This window comes from Diadema antillarum, unplaced genomic scaffold, assembly GCF_040938485.1.
Source record: "Diadema antillarum isolate AM-2024a unplaced genomic scaffold, OU_Dant_1.0 scf00000083, whole genome shotgun sequence".
NCBI classification, from domain to species: Eukaryota; Metazoa; Echinodermata; class Echinoidea; order Diadematoida; family Diadematidae; genus Diadema; species Diadema antillarum.
Genome location: NW_027270972.1, coordinates 922,501 through 946,788, shown reverse-complemented (window position 1 = coordinate 946,788; position 24,288 = coordinate 922,501). Strand labels below are relative to the sequence as shown.

The following is a 24,288-nucleotide window of genomic DNA, read 5'->3' as shown; positions in this document are numbered from 1 at the left end:
ACACTCACACACACACACACATCAAAGTCTTAATATACACTTCCCCCCGTATTTATTTATTTTTTGGACTCCGTGTAATACGTGAAATCTACATAATCACTTTCAATGTCTTAACAGAATGAATAAAACAATATTTTATTTAAAAAATTGTGTTATGTTTTTGATTGAAAGTCCAAATCAGCTAATTACAACACTCATAACTGGATATACGTTGCATAAATTTAACACATAATTACTTGTGTACTTGCGTTATGGTGAATATAATCAAAGAGAATAACTTTACAGAAGCAATAATTAAAAAGAAAGAAACAAAGACCATCCATACCAATGTTATCCCCGAACCTTAAATGACGAGCTTTTCGTTGTTTGATTTATCTGAGAACTAGCGACATTAATACTGCCTGGAAGAAATAGTAAGCATCGCCTAAATGGTAAATTATCGGTTGGGCTATTACCACTTGGTCTAATCACCAGGTGGGCTAACACCATTCGGGCTAAACCCAATTGGGCTACAACCACTTCGTCTATTTACCATTTTGTCTAATTTCCACTTGGTCTAATATCCAGTTCGTCTGATGACCAGTTCGGCTAATACCACTTAGTCTAATTCTCAGTTAGTCTAACACCACTTGGTCTAATTTCCACTTCGGCTAATTGCCACTACGTCTAATTTCCACTCCGTCTAATTTCCAAATGGTCTAATATTCACTTCGTCTACATGCCACTTGGTCTAATATTCAATTGGGCTACACCCATTTCGGCTATTGCCACTTGGTCTACATATCACTTAGTCCAACTTCCATTTCGTCTAATTGTCATTTTGGTCTAATTACCACTTAGTCTAATTACCACTTGGGCTAATCGTCACTTGGTCTAATTTCCCTTTCGTCTAATTCTCACTTACTAGTAGTCTAATGCCACTTGGTCTAAATAAGAAACATAACCATGGATTTAAAAAAAGGAAGTGTTAACAACCGTTATATATCATACAACTCTATGATACACACACATTCGTGTGTTTTTATCTTACAGTCATCTGACAGCAACCTAATACACAACTGATCATTGCAGAGTTGAGCGTGAGGAGGGTGCGGGAGAGGGGTATCCCCTTCCTACACCAGGGACTTTTTCAAAAATCTGTCTACAAGACTTGTATTTCAGAGCATCCAATATGGTACATAATTGCGCTTTATAAATTGTTTTCGACGGAACCACAGGCGTAAATATACAGTGCGTCCCAATAAAAAGGAAACCGGAATTGTCAGTTATTTTCCCAGTAAAATAGAACAATTCATGTCATATCATATATATCATCATAAAGTTTATATCTTCCTCTTTTAATATGACACTTAAAGTGTATTCATTGGCGAGCAAGGAGACTTTAAAATTTGAATTTCAAAATCAAGTTGCACAGTATAAATGGTCATCAGGATTTGAAAGGATGCTGCAACGTTTGTTTACAAAGGGACGGCTCATTAGCAATTCTTTCACCAAATTTCTCTATGAGAATGAATACGGTTTTAAGTACAAGCTTTCACTTGCATGCCTGACCATGCAGCTAACAACACAGCAAAGAGTTTTTCTAGTAGGAGCCATGAGTGGTAGAGCACAGATGTGCGTGGACAGGCATGGTGGACATGTTGAGCGACCTTAATCATGTAGGACTGTTTCAAGTCGATAAAACACGCAAAATATGCATCAAATTGCACCATTTACAACATCAAAATGCAAAAAGTTCTCACCGTGGAATCCCCCCTCCCACACCTCCAACCCCTCACTTGCTTCGCTCCCTCGCATCTAACTGCTCCCCCTAAGATCAAATTCTTGCTACACCAGTGATGGGCCCCACTGATTAGTAGGCCTTCACAGTAATCTCGCACAGGCAGAGCAAAAGCTAAAATACCACGATTTAATATTACTGACTGATAATATAATAACTAATATTTCATTTTCTTACTTATCTTTTTTTTAAAGAAAATCCAATATTTCACCAAAAGTGTGCACCAGATCGCTGAATTTCAGGTCTGGAAATGCAAAATCTTCCTCGTGTGGGGGGGGGGGGGGGGGGGGGGGAGGAGGGCACCTCCCTCCCACAATCTCCCCCCACTCGGTCGCTCCGCTCCCTCGCACAGATATTTCAAAAAGAAAAAAGGTCTTCATACTTTTAAGGTCTGATTTTCCACAGAAAGTCATCTGACAAGCAAAAAAAAAAAAACATATTTCATATTTTTGCCGCCACTTTCCTCCCACTTTACATTTCAAGCAAAAGAGTGGGGCATTCGGTCCGGTTATGGGCTTGTAATTGTGGTGATGGTGACTATCGCCGATCATCCCCCACTCCTCAATACAGATTTACGCCGTTGCTATAGGAACTACTACTAAATATTGGGGAAAAAATGAATGAATAAAAGTAAATAATTCAAGCCTAATTAATACACGCATTTGAATTGTGGGCTTTCACCCGGATGCTTTCCAGAAAAAAAGATAATTAAGCATTTCACCTATTTACGCAATATTGAACTTGAAATATAAATCTGTTTTTGAGCCAAATTAATTACCTTATTAATCGACACCTAGAATCAGTAGTCTAGAGTCTGTGGTAGCCCAACTGGTCATTAGACCAACTGGTCATTAGCTAGAGTGGGAATTAGACCGAATGATGATTAGACGAACTGGCAATTAGACCAAGTGGCTATTAGACTAAATGAAAATAGACTAAGTGTAAATTAGACCAAGTGAGAATTAGCCCAAGTGGTTATTAGACCAACTGGTTATTAGACCAAGTGGGAAAAGACCAACTGGCAATAGACCAACTGGTGTTAGACCAACTGAACATTAGACGAACTGATATTAGACCAAGTGCAATTAGACCTAGTGGCCAAAAAATGCATTAGACCAAATGGCAATTAGACTAAATGGGAATTAGACAAAGTGACGATTGGCCCTAGTGGTCATTAGACCAACTGGTTATTAGACCATGTGGCAAGTAGACCAAGTGAGAAGTGGACCAAATGGGTTTAGCCCGAATGGTGTTAGCCCAACTGGTGATTAGACCAAGTGGGAATGGACCAAGCGGCAATAAACCGCCTAAATCACCATAGGCGGAGAAAATAAAAGTACATTATTCTACGTTATATTTTCAGGCATCCGAAAATTGAATGAGGTTCGTTTATCGAAATGAAATGAGAATGAAATGATGAGGATAATATCCGTACCAATGAACATTATTTCGTTGTCGGACTAACGAAACTTCGGAATGAAGAACTTTTTTCTTTTTCATTTTCTGATTTACGAACATTCGGACGTATTGTAACCTTCTCATGTATTTCATAAATATTTGCCTTCAAGTTCATAAGCCCACGTATATACAGATACGTTATAGGGCACTCGCGCACTCACACACTCCAGGGAATACATACGGTGTCCGGGAAGTGGCACTAGGGAAAAAAACCGAATTCATTTCAATTCGGTTCAAATTTTATTTCATTTTTCCAAAAGAGCATAGACATTTCACTTTCTTTGGGAACAGAGAATAAGGTTGCATAATCAAAACAAAGTGAACTCTAAATGAAACGTTTGAGCGCGGTAAGACCTCTCCCCCCCCCCCTTTTTTTTTTTTTTTGCTGAAGAAACCTAGAGGTGGCACCCGATGTTGCACTGAAGGCCTCTTTTTAATGCTTGTTAGCTCATGAAACCCGGAAGTGTCCCCCACCCCCACCCCACCCCCCTTTGAAAACGTGGCGCCGGCCATGCACACAACATTCCCAACAGCATCCTAGGAGATAATTCAAATGTGTCTCTCTGTTCGTATTGATTACTATAGGACCTTTAATCTATAGGGCTGTAACTCCAACATTTACTACTTGTTTATTAGATATGGCTATAAAGTGTCTATGTACATAAGTAATGTAACTTATGACAAACACTCTACAGAGCATCATATGAAAAAAAAGCAGAATGAAATAAAAAGAATATTCCTAGTGGGGAGGGGGGGGGGGGGGCGGGGGCGGGGGCGGGGAGGGGTTATACCCATACAATCATAGTTTCACGTGTTAACTCTAAACAAATATGGAACTGACCTTATTAATCGCTGGAAACTTATTGCCCCTTATATGCATATTTACCCGAACATATAGTTTGTGCAATGAATGTCAACGATGGATGTTCTTAAAGTAGACCCGTATACCAGTCCTATTCTTTTTTTCTCAAGAAGGCTTGCAGTAATTGCCTACAGATTTTTTCCGTTAATTTTGTACCGATGGAGGACATAAAGTAAGCAAATTTGATAATCATTTGAACTATAGCTTTGCAAACAAAGATGACAAATAACAAAAGAGCGTCTATCAAGTTCCATAATCAATACAAAATTTGCATTCGGACGATGTGATCCCCCCTAAAAAAAAAAAAAAAAAAAAATGTTTTCGTTCCTTATTTCTTAATTTACAGTTATAAGGCAGCGGGGAAAAAAGTATCCAGAGAACATTCGTACTTGCACAGATCAAGCTATTATAGACGATCATTCCGAAGTCTTCATCGCAGCTATGTACTGCTCAGCAGTTGGATCGCTGAAGAAATCTAGCCCTCCCCGTTTAGCTCCAAAGACTGGATGGCGCAACGCGGGTTTGGGATCTTCTACGATCTTCATGAACGTCGCAACTACGTCTTCCATCGGCACTGTGAAGACTCCACCCCCGAGTACTTCCGCGTTTTTGGCCGCCTTCGCTTGGTCGATCTCGCTACCGGATTCACCAGTCCCCACTTTTTGGAGACTTTGGATGATTCCGTCCAAGAGAGGTGTTTGTACACCCGCTGGTTCGATCACACACGGCCTGTAGTAAAAATAAAATAGTTCTTTTCCTATATTTTACGAAGAGAAGATTGTGAGGAATTAAAAAAAAATCAAACTGATTATCTTTGTTGTGTAAAATGTGTTGATTTGAGCTGTATGATTATCTGATTATCTTTGTTTATCTGACTATCTTTGATTATTTTTGATAAACTGATTACTTTTGTTGCGTAAAATGTGTTGATTTGAGCCGTATGACAACACAACATCTGTATTAATTAATAAGTATAAATGACCGGCATATATAATTGATATAAATTTATTTTTTTTGACAGTCATTGAGAACAGTAATATATTGTATTTGTAATACCTGTTTTTGTTTTGTATTATAGGTTAATCTAATTGTGCAATGGTTAAGATGAATAAGATTGACCTTATGTTGTTTTATGTATTTTCTTTTTTCATTGCTACATTGTATTTTGTGAGTATTTTTAATGTATACATGGCCTTTGTGAACAATGTCTGTAATTCAGCCTCCCGGCTGCGAAAGATATTGATTAATAAAACACAATTTCAATTCAATTCAATTCAATTATGCACTGTAAAAACATCGGTGTTAGATATAACACCACGGATGTTAAATCTAACACCGATCAAACTTTCATAAAGGACCACACCCACAGGTGTTGAAAATGCACTGTGATGGTGTTGAAAAGTGTTCACCTGACACTTCGTGGTGTTAATTTGACACTGTACCTGGTGTTATTTTGACACTGTACTGGTGTTAATTCAAAAATGACACCACATGGTGTTGATTTGATATTTGTTGGTGTTAATATCAATGGTTTAACACCCGTCCAGCTTCAATAAGAGACCACACCAGCTGGTGTTACTGTGGTGTAAATTTATTTTCACATTTTTTCAAAAATCTAGTATTTTAATGTAAAATTCTTGATCGTCTTGTTTAAATTAAAAATCAACAAGAAGTGCAGTTACGAAGAAACTCTTCAAAAAACAGTTTAAAATTTGGAAATGACACCCGGAGGTGTTAATTTACACCAGAAATGAGCACCGAAAATTTAACACCAGCTCGGTGTTCACTATTTAACACCGGACTTTTTGCAGTGTATAGATACAGTAGTCGATGGAAGTTCCGGGATTAACGCCTGAGATGACAACTATTACTGTTTGAGGCTTTTAGGGGTGTCTAGTGTTGGTAGTTTGAATTTGATAACTAGTAATGTATGGGAAAAGAAGAGTTCCTAAATTCAATGTTAAGATTCTATCATGTTTGTTTCCACTCACCAAATATTGTAGGCTCTCGCTACGAGAGCGAAAGACTCAAAGAATCCTTCTACAGCAAACTTCGAAGCAGCGTAGAGCTCTCCATGCATGGCCCCTGAAATGAAAAAGAATCGTGGATTTGTCAAGTCCTGTAATATGTTATTTTTTACCCCCGACATATTTACCTTTGACTTTTTTACCTCTGAAGTTTTTACTTCCGATATTATTACCTGTGACATAATCTCTGATTTTTTTATCCCCGACATTTCTACCTCTGACATTTTGACCTCTGGCATTTTTACATCTGGCACTATATTCCCCTCTGACATTATCTCTGATATTTTTATTCCCAACATTTCTACTTCTGATATTTCTACCACTGACATTTTTATCTGTGATATTTTTTTCCTCTGACGTTTTTCCCTCTAACATTTTTTGCCTCCTGTATCTTTCCCCTGACATAACCTCTGACATGTTTATCCCTTTGACATTATCTCTGTCATTTTCATGCCCGATATTTCTGGGTCATCCCACTAGACCGACACCCACGAGTCATACAGCCCACGAGTTCGACATTGAAAACAGGTCCATGAGTCATACAGCTCACGAGTCATACAGCCCATGAGTTCGACACTATAGGCAAATAAAGCCCATGAGTTCGACAGTAGGTAAAAACAGCCCACGAGTTCGACAGATACAACACGGCGCGTAATGTGTCGGTCTCGTGGGCCTTGTTGGCTTAGTGTCGGACTCATGGGCTGTATGACTTGTGAGCTGTATATGACTCGTGGGCTGTATGACTTGTGAGCTGTATGACTTGTGGGCTGTATGGCTCGTGGGTGTCGCTCTCGTGACGTGCACTCGATATTTCTACATCTGACATTTTTACCTCTGAAAATATAATCTGGCACCGGGGAAGGAAAGGTGCTCACCATTTCCACCTATGTAAACAATATAGGTCCTACCAAGGAGGTATACCTCCTTGGTCCTACTCTGTTTCTTAAAGTGTATAGCATTTCCTGCATGGGTAAGGCCTCGTGCCCTTGTACAGATGTTTGAGAATAACAGTTAACAGTTAAAAGTTAAAACTTCAAACCACAAATCCGTCACGTTTAGAATAGTGTGACAGGCAATTTCATGACATTTTTTGACGTTTTCCATAATTTTGCGCTATAGGTAATGGACATAATAAGCTGTCCAATACACTGTAGGGGAAACAATTCACCAGACATGAGGTCAAAGGTCAAAGGTCAAGTAAAAATGTTACAATTTCACTTTTTCCCGTATCTCGCAAATGGTTCAAGGTATCTTTATGGGACTTGGTAGACCTACATATGCATGTACTGAATGGCAGTAATTATCTAGGGAATTTGGGGATCACGGGTCAAAGGTCAGGCGGTCAAAGGGCAAGGTCAACTCCTCAAACTTCACTCTTTCCCTCATATTAATGCAATGCCTGCAGGATTTTTCTTAAAACTTGATAAATGCAAGTATTACCCAGCAGAGATTCTCTTGGAAGTTTCTTTGCCAAAAGGTCAATGGTCAAGTAAAAGTGATGAATTTTACTTCTCCATCCCTATCTTGAAAGAGACCCAAGGTATAATCATGAAACTTCGTAATTATTATTTTGTACATGTTCTACCTGACAGTGATTCTCTTGGGAATTTGAGGGTTATAGGGTCAAAGGTCAAGGGTCAAAGGCCAAGTTATGTCGCTAAAAATACTTTTTAATAATAGAATTAAACTTTTTCTCCATACCTGGAAAATTACTAAATGCATAAACTTATGAAAGAGTCAATAGTCAAGTAAAGATCCTCAATATCCAAAATTCCTGCACTCTTGGGCAATGAAGCCAACTATCCAAAAGAACAAGTTCACCTTCATAGACATGTAGATTGAGTGAATGCAGCAATATTAGTAAAAGACATCAGTGAGAGTTTGAGGAAAATCGGACAATCCGTTCAAAAGTTATGAATTTCTGAAGTTTCTGCTCAGTCACTGCTGGATGAGTAGACTATACTCCAGCTTGTGATGTCATTATGTGCAGAACGACATGAAGAAAATATAAAGAAAATTCAACGTATTTTCACTTTCATACACTGCAAAAAGTCCGGTGTTAAATAGTGAACACCGAGCTGGTGTTAAATTTTCGGTGCTTATTTATGGTGTTAAATTAACACCTCCGGGTGTCATTTCCAAATTTTAAACTGTTTTTTGAAGAGTTTCTTAGTAACTGCACTTCTTGTCGATTTTTAATTTAAACAAGACGATCAAGAATTTCACATTAAAATACTAGATTTTTGAAAAAATGTGAAAATAAATTTACACCAAAGTAACACCAGCTGGTGTGGTCTCTTATTGAAGCTGGACGGGTGTTCAACCATTAATATTAACACCAACAAATATCAAATCAACACCATGTGGTGTCATTTTTTAATTAACACCAGTACAGTGTCAAAATAACACCAGGTACAGTGTCAAATTAACACCACGAAGTGTCAGGTGAACACTTTTCAACACCATCACAGTGCATTTTTAACACCTGTGGGTGTGGTCCTTTATTGAAGTTTGATCGGTGTTAGATTTAACACCCGTGGTGTTAAATCTAACACCGATGTTTTTACAGTGTAGCATAATGAAAAAGCATCTCACTCGCCTCTTTCAGAAGACAGGGGGAATGATATTACCCTTAACATATACGCCAGTGACAGGTCGAGGAAACATACCCCCCCCCCCCCCAATAAAAAAGATATAACAATTTGTGAAATTCTCTTTATATTTTCCTTATATCGTATATGCATGTGACATCATACACTGTATTAGTCTTCTCATCCTGGTTGAGTGACTGTGCAGATGGTTATAGATTTTAAAAATTTTGAATGGATTGTCCGATTTTCCCCAAATCTTCACTGATGTGTTTTACTAATATTGCTGCATTTACTCAAATTATATGTATATAAAGGTGGACTTGCCCTTTAATCCTAGTTCAAGGAAACTGAACATTCAACACATTAGTGACAAACCTGGCATTTTGATATTTTTCCAATCATGTGAAACTGTCATCACACATTGTCAAGAGTTCGTATACCAAGACCTATTGGGAGAACCGTGTGCATTAGAGTGGAGGCTTAATAGTCGCCATAGCGTAATTTCTAGTTTGATTTACATGTTTTATTGATTTCAACAATGGGCATAAAAACTTAAATAATTTAGTGTATATAGCAGATAACACAAGCAAGAGAAATAATTAAAAAATAACAGAAAAAAAAAAGAAAATAAAGGCAGCAGAAAACGCCTGACCTTAAAGACCTCCATCAAGGGGAGAGGGGAAATGATAAACCCGAAGATAAACAGAAATTCACAACAGAAAATGATAGATTATTTCGATTCGCCAAGGAGAGAGGGGAAGAGGACAAACTCGTTTATGTTTTAAATGTATGATTGTATATAAGCTTGTGTCTTTGTCACTTGTTTTTTAACACTGTATTTTGTTGACCTATGAAGATAGTAAGCTATTAATACATGAACACATACTTTGATGGTCTATAAGGAAACAAAGTACGATATATATAGATATATATGTATGTATGAGTGTATTTACGCGGGCACGCATGTATGTATATAGCTTACATTACATATATATTTCAAGGTAAAGAATGGATAAAGAAAAGATAGTGTGAATAAGTGAGGCATTTATCGTACGCAAGAGGTATACCAACCATGCAAGCCGTATAGGCTCGTAACCGAAATGATTTTCCCGCCATTTGACGCTTCATGTGCGGCAACACCGACTGGGTGAGTCGAATGGTTCCAATTGTATTGACGTTAAAAGCGAGGTCTACTTGCTTCCGTGAAATCTGATCAACCACGCCGAATACTTGAACACCAGCAATATTCACTGAGAGAAACAGAAATAAAGCAAAAACTATCACCGCGAAAAAAAAAACAATCAACAAATCAAAAACATCAGTTATTAACAAGCTCTAAAATCTTCATGATCATTAGAAAGATTTATGTTCACATGATGATTCACATTTATATGGCGCCATGTATCTGTTTTGAAGAAAAAAAAAGTCATTGATTTATTTATTTAGTCTTCTTTAAAAACAGGGTAGTCTTTTCAGAGCCAAAAGGCCTGCTTTTAAAAAGAGCCCTGTTAACATAGATATAACAATTACACATCGAAACATATTTGCATAAGTGTAAAAAAAAAAGAAAAGGCAATTACATCAAAACCAAAATATACCAAGTCAAAACACAATAACAGCTAAACAGGAAAAAACAAACAAACAAACAAACGAAACAGAAACCATTAAACTAAGCTCATAACAGAACAATATGCTACATAACAAGACAGGGTAATCAACCTGCCACATAACAGCTGTGGCTACAGTTAGTGCGCGAAACTGTAAGAATGAATAAACCAGAATTTGCGTCAAATCTGCACTTACAAGTTGATTGATTGTATTTGGGTCTTAAAAGAAATGAGTGTTGTTGCCGTTCGAATGTGGGTTGGGTGTTTGTTATAAATACTGGGTGCTATGAAAGAAAAGGATCGCTTTTTAAATTCGGTGTTGGGCTTTGGAATGAACTGTGGATTTCGAGTAGAATGACGGCTAACATAGGACGTTTTGTGGCAAGATCATTCAGGTAATACGGTGCTAAGTCATTAAGTATCTTGAAAACAGAAATACAATACTGATAGTTGATTCTACTGTCGACGCTTTGCCACCCAAGTCTATTCAAAAGAGTTTCTTTTTTAGTTGAGTAGTTGAGTGATATATAAATGATTGTGATGATAATTAAACCTTCAACCTTCTTGAGTGACAAATTGTCACTGATCAATGTACACAAAAACCATCACCGAGTATTCAGTGTTTGAATTAGTCATGATCTCACTCCTATCGTTAAGATTATAATTTGCATAGATATCTACTGGACTTTGTCACTAGGAACCAACATATAGGACTATACGGTAAACATTGTTTTGCCCTGGGTATTTGTTTGTTTTATCTTTTTTATATTATTTTTTATTATATATATATATATGTGTGTATATATATATATATATATATATATATATATGTATATACACTCACTTTGGATAGGCTTTCCTCGTATAAAGTGCTCGATGTCCGGATGGCAGAGCATGACAGTGTAATAATATCGTTTACAGAAGATCACTAAAGGTTCATCGGTGCTTTATTGCTACTCCGAGTTTCACGTACCGCTTTGGATGCGATCGTCACACAATTCTGAATTGTCTGATAATGAATCCAAAAACAAGCGCAGAAGAATAATTGTTCTTTCGGGAAAAAAATACAAAACTACAGATTATCTAGGTGGACCGGTTTCATCTACTTTAAGTCCGGCGTGCGACTTTTTGTCGGTATAATGTGATGCACAGTCACATATTCATGTATTTATATCTATCGTACTGTATACATACTTAACCAACTCACTCAGAATATCGATGCGACCATGTTTAGCGATCACGCTTTCAACAACGGAAGCGATGCTGTCATCGTTGGTGATATCTAGTTCTTCAATGAACGCCGTCGAGTCGAGAGCGTCACCGAGAGCGTTCACCAGATCGCCTTTCTCGCTCATTGAAATGACAGTCGCTATGACAAGGAATCTCTTTTCAGAATCCTTGGCAAGCCGCTCCGCCACGGCCAGTCCTATCCCAGACAATCCACCCGTCAGGAGTACGATTTGTTTGGACATCTTAGCTGCCTTGACGAAACCTGCTGGTCTATCAATCAGAGTATTTCTTTCATAAAAGAGTGGTAAGAAAACGACAAACAAACAGCAAAATCAAACTCAAAACTCAAACTTATCTATCAACTATAATATAACATGGAAAATACTTCGATTTTCAGTTGGACATTTCTTTGTAGGTCCTACTGAGGCATGCGAATACGTAGTAGGTTCTTATTGGTGAAGCAGACAGTTTCAGACTAGACGTGATTATGGTGACTTCATTCTCCGGGTGTAAACGTGAGCTTTTATTTCAATCTTTTGGATCGAATTCTACACGTTTTACATTATACACTAACCCGCAACTCCGGAGCAAAATCTCGTAAGATTTTATTGACTCTATCGACCCCCTCTCGGGGTATGAAAGTACAAACATATTTACAATTATATGAATACAAAAATATAAGTGATAATGTACATGTACATGTGAAAATAACAGATATGAATAAATATGTTTACAAAACAAGGCGTAAAGGACGTTTAACTACTCTACCACTACGTGTACAAACATTCACATCTACTTTACTTTCCACAAAAATACTGTCTTTCTTCTTTGGTATTGAAGAGAACTGAAACATAATAATTCTGACAAATTTGGCTAGTTTTTTCAAGTGGCAGGCATTAGTTGAATTGAATAATTTGGCCATATGTAAAGCACTTGGTCTACTGGCCGTCAAGCTACTTGGTAAATACAATAATCTCTATTTGTTGAAAAAGGGACAAACAAAAATATAATGAAATTCATCCCCTATATCGTCGGATGAACAGATAGTACAATGCAATTCATCTGTCAAGCTTGCATCAAACCTGCCCTTATTAACGGTTAATCCATTAGATCTACATCTGAATTTACTTAACGTAATATGATCTTTCTTACACAAGACCTGTAAATACTTCTCTAACATCAAGTTATCCTTAAACATTCTATAATTTGTACAGATTCTATTTGACCATGTTGCTGCTCTCCACTCTTGAATAAACATATCAAAAAGTCTAACCTTTGAGGTGTGTGAAATCCATGCAGCACTAAATCCACCCCCTTGTGCTAACCACACATTCCCTAGCCCTGCATAGTAAAAAATATGTGTGATAGATAATAACCATTGTGATTTTGACGGGGAGTGCATGTCTCCTTGTGAATGCAGCAGAAATTTGAAAATTGTACATGAGTGTTTGATTTCTTTTCCCTTGACTAATCTCAACCAGAATCCAATCATTCGACATTTAATATGGTTCAAAATTGCTCCACGTCCAGTTTCACCATAAACCATACAATCAGGAGTATACTTGGGTGACCCGCACCTCGTCATAGTTAATGTTTGCCCATAATTGAATCACATTTCGCCCCTGAAATTCTTTGAAATCCAACTCACATACAGGAAAAATGCTGAAAATTCCAATGGAATCACAAGTTCACTGATCGATATTGAAATTTTGTAGCTATAGTCGTCACTCGTCACCCGCTCTCCCATAGACTTAGCACGTAAAAGACGTGTGCGGGTGACCGTGATGTTCCCATAGACATACACGTAAAAGATGCGTGCGGGTGACATATAACACGTATTCCTATAGCCCTATTAAATTTTCAGATTTTCGCGAAAAACTGTTCAGTTTTCACCACAATTTGCTTGGTTGTGGTAGTCCTGCCAAGTTTCAAGCGTACAGAACACAGTCCCGGGCATACATTTTTGTTCAGTGCGCTCAAAACGATTTTAAGCGGGGTGACGGTATTCGGGCCCCTGACGAGGTGCGGGCACCTGGCTATACATTTGTTCACAAGCAAAATTTTTCTTAAGAATTTCCTATGGAAAATTTCAATTTGGTCTATGCGCTCATAACCCCAGACTTCACAACCATAGAGTAAAACAGGTAAAACAAGATGATCAAATAGGTGACACTGTATGTCCACAGAGAGCTGTAACTGTTTAGCCTTGACCAACATGCTATAAAGTGCTTTCTAGCTTGTGTGACTTGTTTAGAAATTGCCTTTTTAAAACTACCATTATAATTGAATTTAACTCCAAGGTACACAAAGTCATCTACAACCTCAAGTGGATCACCAGCATAAACGAATTCAGGAATTCTTCTAACCTTCCCACGGGAGAAAATAACAATTTTAGTCTTGCTTGCATTTACAGTCAAGCGCCATGTCTGACAATAACTATCTACAGCATCAAGAGCTTTTCGCAACTCCTCCGGAGTTTCTGATAAAATTATTGTGTCATCTGCACAAAGTAAACAAGAAAGATTTAAAGCTTTTTTGACATTATCAGAATCCAGGTGGTAAGAAATCTCACTTTCCAAATATTTAAGTCCATCATATGAATTTCCAATGTATTCTTGAAAATCATTCAGATAAATGGCAAATAAAAGCGGGGAAAGGTTTTCACCCTGTCGTACACCAGTGTTACAAGTAAAAAACTCTGACATCTCCCCCCTAACCGCCACACATGATTTAGCACTTTCTTAAGTATTCTTAATGACAGTAAACAGTTTACCCCCAAGTCCCATCTTCAACATTTTGTACCATAAAGATGATCTATCAATTAGATCAAATGCTTTCATGTAATCAATAAATACACAGTATAAGCGTTTTTTATTTTGCAGATAAACATCAATTAGTCTTCAAAACAAAAATATTATCAGTTGCAGAATAATTCGAACGAAAGCCAGCCTGTTCTTCACCTAACATATTAGCAGCTTCGAAAAACTCTGAGATTCGATGATTCAAAATGGAAGTAAAAAGTTTTCCTAGACAACTGAGAAGAGTTATTCCTCTATAATTATCAGGATTTGTGTCTATACCCTTATTCTTAAAAATAGGAATGATAATCCCTATGCACCATTCAGTTGGAACAATACCACTGTCCAGTACAACATTAAAGAACTTTACCAACACATGAAGCATCTCTACGGGACAATTCTCAAGGAATTCATTTCTTATGAAATCTTTTCCACAAGCTTTTGAATTTTTAAGTTTTTTAATCATTAGTGCCACTTCTTCCAAAGTGACTGGGGCATCCAAGGGACCATCTGCCTCAACAATTCCTGAAGTACCGGTGCGATCTTCCAGGCCTGTGGGCTGGTCATCTTGGCTATTACCTAAACGACTAAAATGATTAACAAAATCCCCTAATGAAACGTTCCTGTTTTCTTTACTTTGCGTTCATTATTACTGTTGAGTAATTGCCAATATTCTTTCGGATTGGATGCCTGTAATGAACGGAGAGATTCATTCAAATCTCTGTGAAATGTCCTTCTTTTATGTCTTAATAAATTCTTATAAAACTTTCCTGTAGACTCATAATGATTCAATAGACAAGTAGCCCCTGACCTGCCAAGAAATTTAAGCTTCCTCTTTAATCGATTTTTAGCATTCAAATACTCCTGACGGGCAGCTCTGCATTCTGCATCAAACAAACCAAGGCTGATGGTTGTTTTAATCCTTGTTGACAGTCTCATTTGTGTTTACATTATGTCGAGATTGTCTCCACTTACCAATGCCAACATCTTGTGCAACACTGACGAACATATTGCATAATTGTGAGTAACAAAAATCAATACTATCTTGATTTGCATTCCCATCTAAACATTCCACATTTTCACACATTAGCTCAGCCGAGTTCTTGATTTTCTGTTCGAATATTGCAGCGCTGTCACTGTTCCACTGGAATAATAAATAACGTTGACTTTCATTGGGCTGTGAATCTAAAACGGCGTTGTCTACTGCAGCGTTTTGAGAGTTGTTAAAAACAGTGTCGACATTCACAGCAGATTTAGAATTTTGCGATTGCAAGGTCACACTGACAGGACAATGAACATCTGACAAACATTTATCAAATACATCAATACTGAAATGAGTGATGCTCTTAAAATAGCATTTACCTGAAACCCTTAAGTTGAGGCTGCTACACTTACCTAAAGCGTATACTGATGTAGTGTTCACGCAGAATAAAAGAATAAATCAGTTATAATAGCACCAGTAGCACCCAGTACATTTTTTTTTTTGCAGCTGCAATATTGCAGTGTCACAAAAACACAATGCGCGCAAACATGGACGGTATGATTGGAGTAAACACGGCCTTTGGTATCAAGTGGCGCAAAGTCAAAGTTGCTATCATGTTCACCGGCAGCTCTTAAAGAGCAGGCCGCTCGGAGGGGGTGTCGAGGGTGCTGTACGGCACCCCTGACCTTTTTGAAGGGTGCAGAAGCACCACGGAAAACTTTGATATCTGTGAGAAAGCACAACCAACTGTTGTAAGTAGGCGACAATGACTGATACTCTCTGACTCTAATTAGAATGTGTTTATCACGCATCGTATGGATATTGCGGTCTCTGAAAAATATCTGTCATTTTGGTAAGAACAAGGATTGCAGTTCCCCCAATCCTATAGGAATATAGAAATCCCACCTTCTTTAGATTTGAATATTATATATTTTCAAGTAATGTAGCCAGTAAATGAGAAAACCACACAGAATTTAGATTGTAAATTGTTTATTTTTTGTGTTTGCTAATATCACATTTATTGTTATCGTAGTATAAAAATACATACTGCATTATCATGATAGCTGCCCCTCCCCCCCCCTAATTCACAGGCCCTGTGTTTAGTACGAGTATTTCAAGGTAGCTAGACCCACACGTGTAATGCGCCACGCAACTCCATGGATTTAAAGATGCACACATAGCAAAATCAGAAAGACACTCGGTTTAGCCATTCGCATTTTCCCTGATATTTTTTTTTTTATTCCTCTCACTTTTTTCTTATAAAAAATGATCCAATATTCCAACAAAGTGTGCACAAGAGCGTCGACCTGTAATTTCAAAACTGCAACAGCTTCCTCATGGGGAAAGGGAATACCCCCGACACACCTTGGTCCACCAGGCTTGACAGTGAAGACGCACATGTTGTACAAGAGGCGACAGCTACAACGATTTAGCCAACTCACATTTTCCCTGAATTTGAGTTTGAACAATACATGGTGACATTAAACTAGTACCTTTGTGCAGACTGTGGGCGTGTAACGTAGAGTAGTATGATGCTCAAGGGTATGTCATGAGTTTTTGTGTTTTAACAGTGCAAAACCCGATACAAAGTTATTTGCATCAATTAATCACTGTGCCCGCCATCGAACAGGCGTTATCATTATCTAACGTAATTTCTAACTGTTGTGTGTGTACTCTTGTGTGAGCTAATCTTATTTTTTTACCTGGTCTAAACGTTCATGTCTAGTCGACTGCGCTCTTATCGTAAGCTCATCTTACCTTAATATAGGCATACATTCCTTTCTATCCATTACGCAAGTTACACATTTTGTTTTCATGTCAAATCCAGTATCACATAATTACAGTTGTTTTAATGAAAATAATTGTACTCTAGGTGATATTGGATTTGAAAACAAAATGTGGAAATTGTGTAATGAATAGAATTGCATTAAATACGTGACAAGCTGTTTAGCGTTGTTTTAATTTCATTTAGAATTCAAAATTCATAGCAAATAGACCTCAGAAACAGAAAGAAAAAAAAATCGTCAAAGGATCTATAGTGCACATCATTAGTAGTCTACCATCAAGATTCCAAACGCACATAAACACATACACCAACGCGCGCACACACACACACACACACACACATACACATATCTTCGTATTCATTTTTATTACTCCGTGTAATACGTGAAATCTACATTATCACTTTGAATGTCTTAACAGAATGAATAAAACAATATCTTAGGTAAAAAAATGTGTTATGATTTTGTTTGAAAGTCCAAATGAACTGATTACGACACTCATAACTGGAAATACTTTGCAGAAATTTAACACATAATTACTTTTGTGCTTCCGTAATGGTGAATGTAATCAACGAGAATAACTTTACAGAAGCAATAATCTAAAAAAAGAAGAAGAAAGAAACAAAGACCATCCATACCAATATTATCCCCGACCCTTAAATTACGACGCTTTTCGTTGTTTTATTTCTCTGAGAACTAGCGACGATAATACTGCCTGGCAGAAATATCAGGCATCACCGTTCATTTCAAGAAGAAAGGGAGAAGTATGACGCATAAATCATCATAGGCGGAGAGAGTACATTATTCTACGTTATATTTTCAGGCATCCGAAAATTGAATAAGGTTCGTTTATCGAAATGAAATGAAATTGAAATGATGAGGACAATATGCGTACCAACGAACATTATTTCGTTGTCGGACTATCGAAACTTCGAAATGACGAACTTTTTTCTTTTTCATTTTCTGATTTACGAACATTCGGACGTATTGTAACCATTTTAGGTATTTCATTAGTATTTGTCTTCAAGCTCATAGGCCCACGTACATACAGATACGTTATGGCACTCATACACACACACGCACACACACACACACACACACACACACACACACACACACACACACACACATATATATATATATATATACGTCTGTATATATATATATATATTTAAATTTTATTCCATATTCGAGAAGAACATATACATTTCACTTTCTTTGGGAACAGAGAATAAGGTTGCATAATCAAAATAAAGTAAGCTATGAATGAAACCTTTGAGCGCGGTAAGGCCTTTTTTTCTTGTCATCTGAAGAAACCCGGGAGTGGCACCCGATGTTGCACTGAAGGCCCCCTTTTATGCTTGTTAGCTCATGAAACCCGGAACAACATCCTAGGAATGTACAAATTGTGTCTGTCTGGGCGCATTGATTACTACGGGACCTTAAATCTATGGGTTGTAACTCCAACATATACTACTTGTCTATTAGATATTGCTATCTACAATATGTACATAAGTAATATAACTTATGACAATAAACGTTCAGAGCATCATATGAAAAAAAAAAACCCATGATGAATTAAAAAGAATATTCCTAGTTGGGGGCGGGGGCGGGGAGGGGTTATACCCATACAATCATAGTTTCAAGTGTTAACTCCAAACAGATATGGAACTGACCTTATTAATCGCTGAAAACTTATTGCCTCTTATGCATATTTACCCAAACCGTATAGTTTGTGCAATGAATTTTAACGATGGATGTTTTTAAAGTGGACCCGTATACCTATTTTTTTCTCAAGAAGGCTTACAGTAGGTGCCTACAGATTTTTTTCTGTTAATTTTGTACTGATGGAGGACATACAGTAAGCAAATGTGATAATCATTTGAAGTAGCTTTGCAAACAAAGATGACAAAACGATAAAAGAGGGTTAATCAAATTCCATAATCAATACAAAACATGCATTCAGACGATGTGATTCCCCCCCCCCCCCAAAAAAAAGTTTTAGTTCCTTATTTCTTTACGGTTATAAGACAGCGGGGGAAATATCTAGAGAACATTCGTGCTTGTAGAGATCAAGCTAGACGATCATTCAGATGTCTTCACCGCAGCTATATACTTCTCAGCAGTTGGATCGCGGAAGAAATCTAACCCTCCCCATTTAGCTCCAAAGACTGGATGGCGTAGTGGGGGTTTGGGATCTTCTACGATATTCATGAACGTCCCAACTACGTCTTCCATCGGTACTGTAAGGCCTTCACCCCCGAGTACTTCCCAGTTTTTGGCCGACTTCGCTTGGTCGATCTTGCTGCCGGATTCGCCCGCTTGTACTTTCTGTAAACTTTGGATGATTCCGTCCAAGAGAGGTGTTTGTACACCAACTGGTTCGATCACACACGGCCTGTAGTCAAAATAAGATACTTCTTTGACATATGTAGTCATTGACTTCCGATGGAAGTTCCGAGATTAACGCCTGATATGACAACTATTACTGTTGGAGGCTTTTAGGAGTGTGTGAAAGCTGCTGATTGTATTAGTCAGTAATGACAGTGTGAATTTGATTAAAGGTTCCCTGAAATACAAATGCATGTTGATTTGTGTTGATTTATGATACCCTCAACATCACTTTTGCGGTGAAACGAATGATTATCCAGAAACATTCCATATATTTTCAACTAATTTATTTTCTATTTTGCTTCAGATTACTTGGAGCACCCACACACACACAAAATCGTTCGGAACAAATATTTCTGCTGTGACGTAATCTGCCAATCATTGCTACAGTAATGATATGTTTAACAACAGACATTGGAATGCAACTTCCCCTCGACTCAGAATAACTTGCATGTTCCCTCGCCATGTCTTTTGTTAGTCACATATATTAAAGAAACACTGGCGTATCTAAGTAATCTGAAGGAAAGTAGAAGACAAATTAGTTAAAAATATATGGAATGTTTCTAGCTATTCGTTTCACCGCAAAAGTGATGTTGAGGGTATCATAAATCAACACAAATCAACATGCATTTGCATTTCAGGGGAAAAGAAGAGTTCCTAAATTCAATGCCAAGATTTTATCACATTTATTTTCACTTACCAAATATTGTAGGCTCTTGCTACGAGAGCGAATGACTCAAAGAATCCTTCTACAGCAAACTTGGAAGCAGCATAGATCTCCCCATGCATAGCCCCTGAAATGAAAAAGAATCGTGAATTTGTCAAGTACGTCCGAGTCCGGTATAATGTTATTTCCTACCCCCGACATTTTTTTTTTTAACCTTTGCTATTTTTATATACCTTTTAAGTTTTTACTTCTGACAATTTTACCGCTGACATAATCTCTGACATGTTTATCCCTGACATTTCTTCCTCTGTCATTTTCATCTCTTGCAGTTTTACCTGGCACGAAGAGAAAGGATATATGCTCAACATTTCCACCTACATTTTTTCCAAATTTTTCTCTACCTTAAAACTTTGTTTGTTGATCCTTAACAGCATCTTAAAGAGTATAGCATTTGTTGCATAAGGCCTTTTGCACTTATAATGAGGTTTCAGTTAAAAGGTAAAACTCAAACCTCAAATCCAACATGTTTAGAGTAGTGTGGAAGGCAAGTTCATGACATTTCATGACATCCTTAATTTTCAATCGAAGTAGGTAGTTTATGTCCGTGTGTTTCTTTGTTTTGCTTTGTTTTTTTTTGTTTTGTTTTACTTTCTCGCTTGGTAAAAAGTTATTTTTTTTAAACAAAGAAATGCTATTCCCTTAAACATTCAGGTACTGTATAGGACAATCGAAGAGTTTAATTTAACAAATAATAAGTTATTTTGCCATTTATTTTTCCAACAAAAATCTAGTAACACAAATATATATATATATATATATATATATATATATATATATATAATATATATACATATATAAATATATACCCACATATATGTTTATATATTTACAATAATTTCCCACAAAAATAAACCCTGATGCAATCTCTTCCATATTTACACAACAACAGAAATATAACTAGACTTGGAATTTGTCAACACTGACAAATCAGGTGATCCGATCTTTTCGAAAATCAATGATTTGAGTCCTGATCCCAATAGGCATGACCGTAAAGGTTTCATCTGTGTTTATGGACATTGGCCGTGTGATGTTTGGATTCTCATTTAGAAAAAAAGGAGTCAAGTTTGCCATCTTTGGTGCCATATTCCGTATACACTATAACGAAGATACAGAATGAAGTATATTTTGACCATTGACCCCACTTTGCACAGCCAAGATGGCATCTGAGAAAAAAGTGGATATTTTGTGAAATGATCCTGGTAACCTGGTCTTTGTGTGTGCAAAATATTGGAAAGATGGGACATGTATTCACCAAGATACAGGATGATACATTTATGACCTTTGACCCTAATTTACCTACCCAAGATGGTGTTCGATCAAGTAGTTGTTACCTTATAAAATAATGTACGTCACATGAACTAAACATGTGCAAAATATGGGGGTACTAGGGAATGTCTTTCATGTGTTATTGCAAAGAAATTTGCTAAAAGAAAGAAATATGAAAATACATCGAAGCTTAGCTTTAATTTAGGCGAAGTTTTTCGACGTGATTTCGACGTCGTATGAAAAAACGGAGGACACACTACCGATAGCGCAAAGTCTCAGCTACAACATATTGAAATCTTGGAGAAATTCACTGAAGTATAAGTGAGCTAGTGCTCGATAAAGAGAGTCATGTTAATTTTCATTTCAAGAAAAACTGCACTCCTACAGAGATAACTCGCAAATGGGTCAAATTTGACAAGGTTACCTTCAATCTATTTTTACGAGGTGAAGACTTCATCCAGCGAAATATTTGATTATTAAAACTGATAGAGCATTAAATAAGCTACAGCATACTGAAGTCTGGGTGAAAATTGGCCAAGGATAAGTGAGATACGCTCGAGTGAACTTGAAATTTGATGTCGTTATTTTGAAAATTTACTTTTTTTATTTTATTAAGAAATTTGATATTTTTTCATCATTTTTCCAGCATCGCCAACCCATGGAATGACATGTACAACTCATCAGCTTTCAAAATATGTAAAGAAAGTGGGGGGTCATTGTCCATCCTGGCGAGTAAATTCGGATTTAAAATTGGCGGTTTTTTGGCATTGTTGCACTGTATATCGCCATTGACGCGCGCGCGGAATTTCAACTTTGACGGGCCCGTATGACGTCATATTGAGTCGGATTGACTCATAGAGATGTATACTATAATATACTAGAGCGCGGACTGCGTATTGCGCGTACGCAGTGCTCGTGTGCCGAGATGAAGAGGCCGCGCGCCATCTTTGTCCGGGCAAAAACAAACATCGCGTCCGGGCAGCAGCGCAGTGTGGTGAACACGTGAATACGTATACACAAGCGCTCAAACACGTATTGGCTTTCAGCAAGAAGATGAGGGGGTCGGAGATGAGAGAAGGAAACAACTCAAAAATTTTAAGTTGCTAGTAATCTCTTATTTTGAGTGGTTAAGAAAATGAAAATGAAACAAAATTTTACTTTAAATATTCTCAACGAGGTGATACTTTCAAGCCGACCAACACGACCATGCATATGGTCCATGCAATACAAAGGGTTCTCTTGCATGGTCTCTAGACAGCCGGATGCCCCTTGTGATACAGTATACTGCGTCAATTTTTGTATTTTCTTTGTTTGCAATTATATTTTTTCTGTATGAGGGGACTGCATTCTATAGTCCTATCTGTGTATACGAGTGTTTCATTGTTTTTCTTTCTTCTTCTTTTTGGTGGTGGTGGAAATGAAATCAATCATTTTTATAAGTACGTGTAGGCATATTGGTTCCATGACATATTATGTTCAAGCTCGAAATGCTAATGTTCAAGCTTACATAAACGCTAACCCAAATAATAACACCTAGATCCTAATCCTCACCCTGCCTTGAACCAAAAGCCCAATCAGACCCATCATGCTAATTTTATTTTCAGAAAGATATCAATGCCGGAGCATAATATGTCCTGTCACCAGGCATATATTACGTATTCTGAGCTTTTCTCACACTATCACCATAGTGAAATTAACTGCTGGTATAGCAAAGGGTGGAGGAACGATTTTTTTTTTTTTTTTGGGGGGGGGGGGCTCAAGGGCCAAATAGGGCACTTAGAAAAGAGCACTTTTTAAACTTAAAAAGGGGAGGTTTTTTGTGTTTTTTTTTTTAAATGGGGCAAATCCCCCCCCACCCCCGTTCCGCCGACCTTGCATAATATATGTACTGTATTAGCTATCTATAATAGCAATAGATCGAGAATAGCTGAGGGAGGGCGGAGTGCCCCTGACGAATTTTGCAAGACCTTTTCTTTTCTTTTTCTTTTTTTTTGTCTTGAATCAATCTGTTTAACACACACTATAAATGTAATTTTAGTTACTTGTGAAAGGAAACTCCGCTCCCCTTCTTTTCTCCTGTTTCTACATCCAAAAGCAGCACATGAACCAGGCATTTTGCAACATAGATCTATGCTACTTTAAGTAGAATTTGCGAATTTAAGAACATTTTCGATTTCCAAACTCCGATGGAGACCTTGGCATAGATGCTAGCCTACTGCCGTTGCATCCCGTCGTCGATCTCCCTGCATGCTCCGCTAGCGCTACACGTTATCGGTACGGTCGCTAGTCGAAATTTGCCCGGACCAAAATGGCGAACGCCTCCTTCTATCGGTCACAGGGATTTTACGGAGTCCGCCCTCTAGTGTTCTTAGTATATATCTCTATGGATTGACTTGAAACTTCGTAGAAATATTCCTTGACATTTCAGGCATCCGATAAGTGTAAAAAAACGGGAAATTTCTATTGCATATGAGCTGTGCATGCGTATATGTGCGCGCGCGTTCGCGTCCGTCCAATTTTTTCAATTTTTCAAAAAAATGCTCCAAATGGTCTGAAACGTGTGCAAAAAAATTTTGAGCTCGATTGGAGCATACAAATATTTCAACGCGCGCGTACGCGCACGTTTTAAAAATATAGATGAATTTTGAGAACATGAGTAGAACCAACTTGACTTGAAATATACGTGACGTAAATTTCATTGAAAAATTCCATTCCATTAATGGGATATGAATGAGAATGTGTTTTCATATGACGTCATAGTGACGTCACGGTCGACTAATCACTA

At 37.5% G+C, this 24,288-nt stretch overlaps 2 protein-coding genes across 3 annotated transcripts in view; both read right to left on the bottom strand.

The window, feature by feature from the left end:
* Positions 1–4,516: 4,516 nt before the first annotated feature.
* Positions 4,517–15,814, bottom strand: LOC139717812 (retinol dehydrogenase 8-like). Its single transcript, XM_071629310.1, has 5 exons — positions 15,749–15,814; positions 11,533–11,825; positions 9,786–9,968; positions 6,092–6,185; positions 4,517–4,829 (listed from the first exon to the last, which is right to left on the bottom strand). Exons 2-5 carry the CDS (start codon positions 11,795–11,797, stop codon positions 4,517–4,519), a joined length of 855 nt encoding a protein of 284 aa, XP_071485411.1. The 5' UTR covers positions 11,798–11,825; positions 15,749–15,814.
* A 3,011-nt stretch (positions 15,815–18,825) lies between these two features.
* The window catches only part of LOC139717834 (retinol dehydrogenase 8-like), a 9,013-nt gene continuing 3,550 nt past the window's right edge, over positions 18,826–24,288 (bottom strand). For both annotated transcript variants that reach the window (XM_071629331.1, XM_071629330.1), the window contains exons 4-5: positions 20,211–20,304; positions 18,826–19,517 (exon numbers count right to left, since the gene is read on the bottom strand). In XM_071629331.1, coding sequence (XP_071485432.1) covers positions 19,205–19,517; positions 20,211–20,304 — 407 coding nt within the window. In that variant the 3' untranslated portion in view covers positions 18,826–19,204. The remainder of the gene's footprint in view (positions 19,518–20,210; positions 20,305–24,288) is intronic.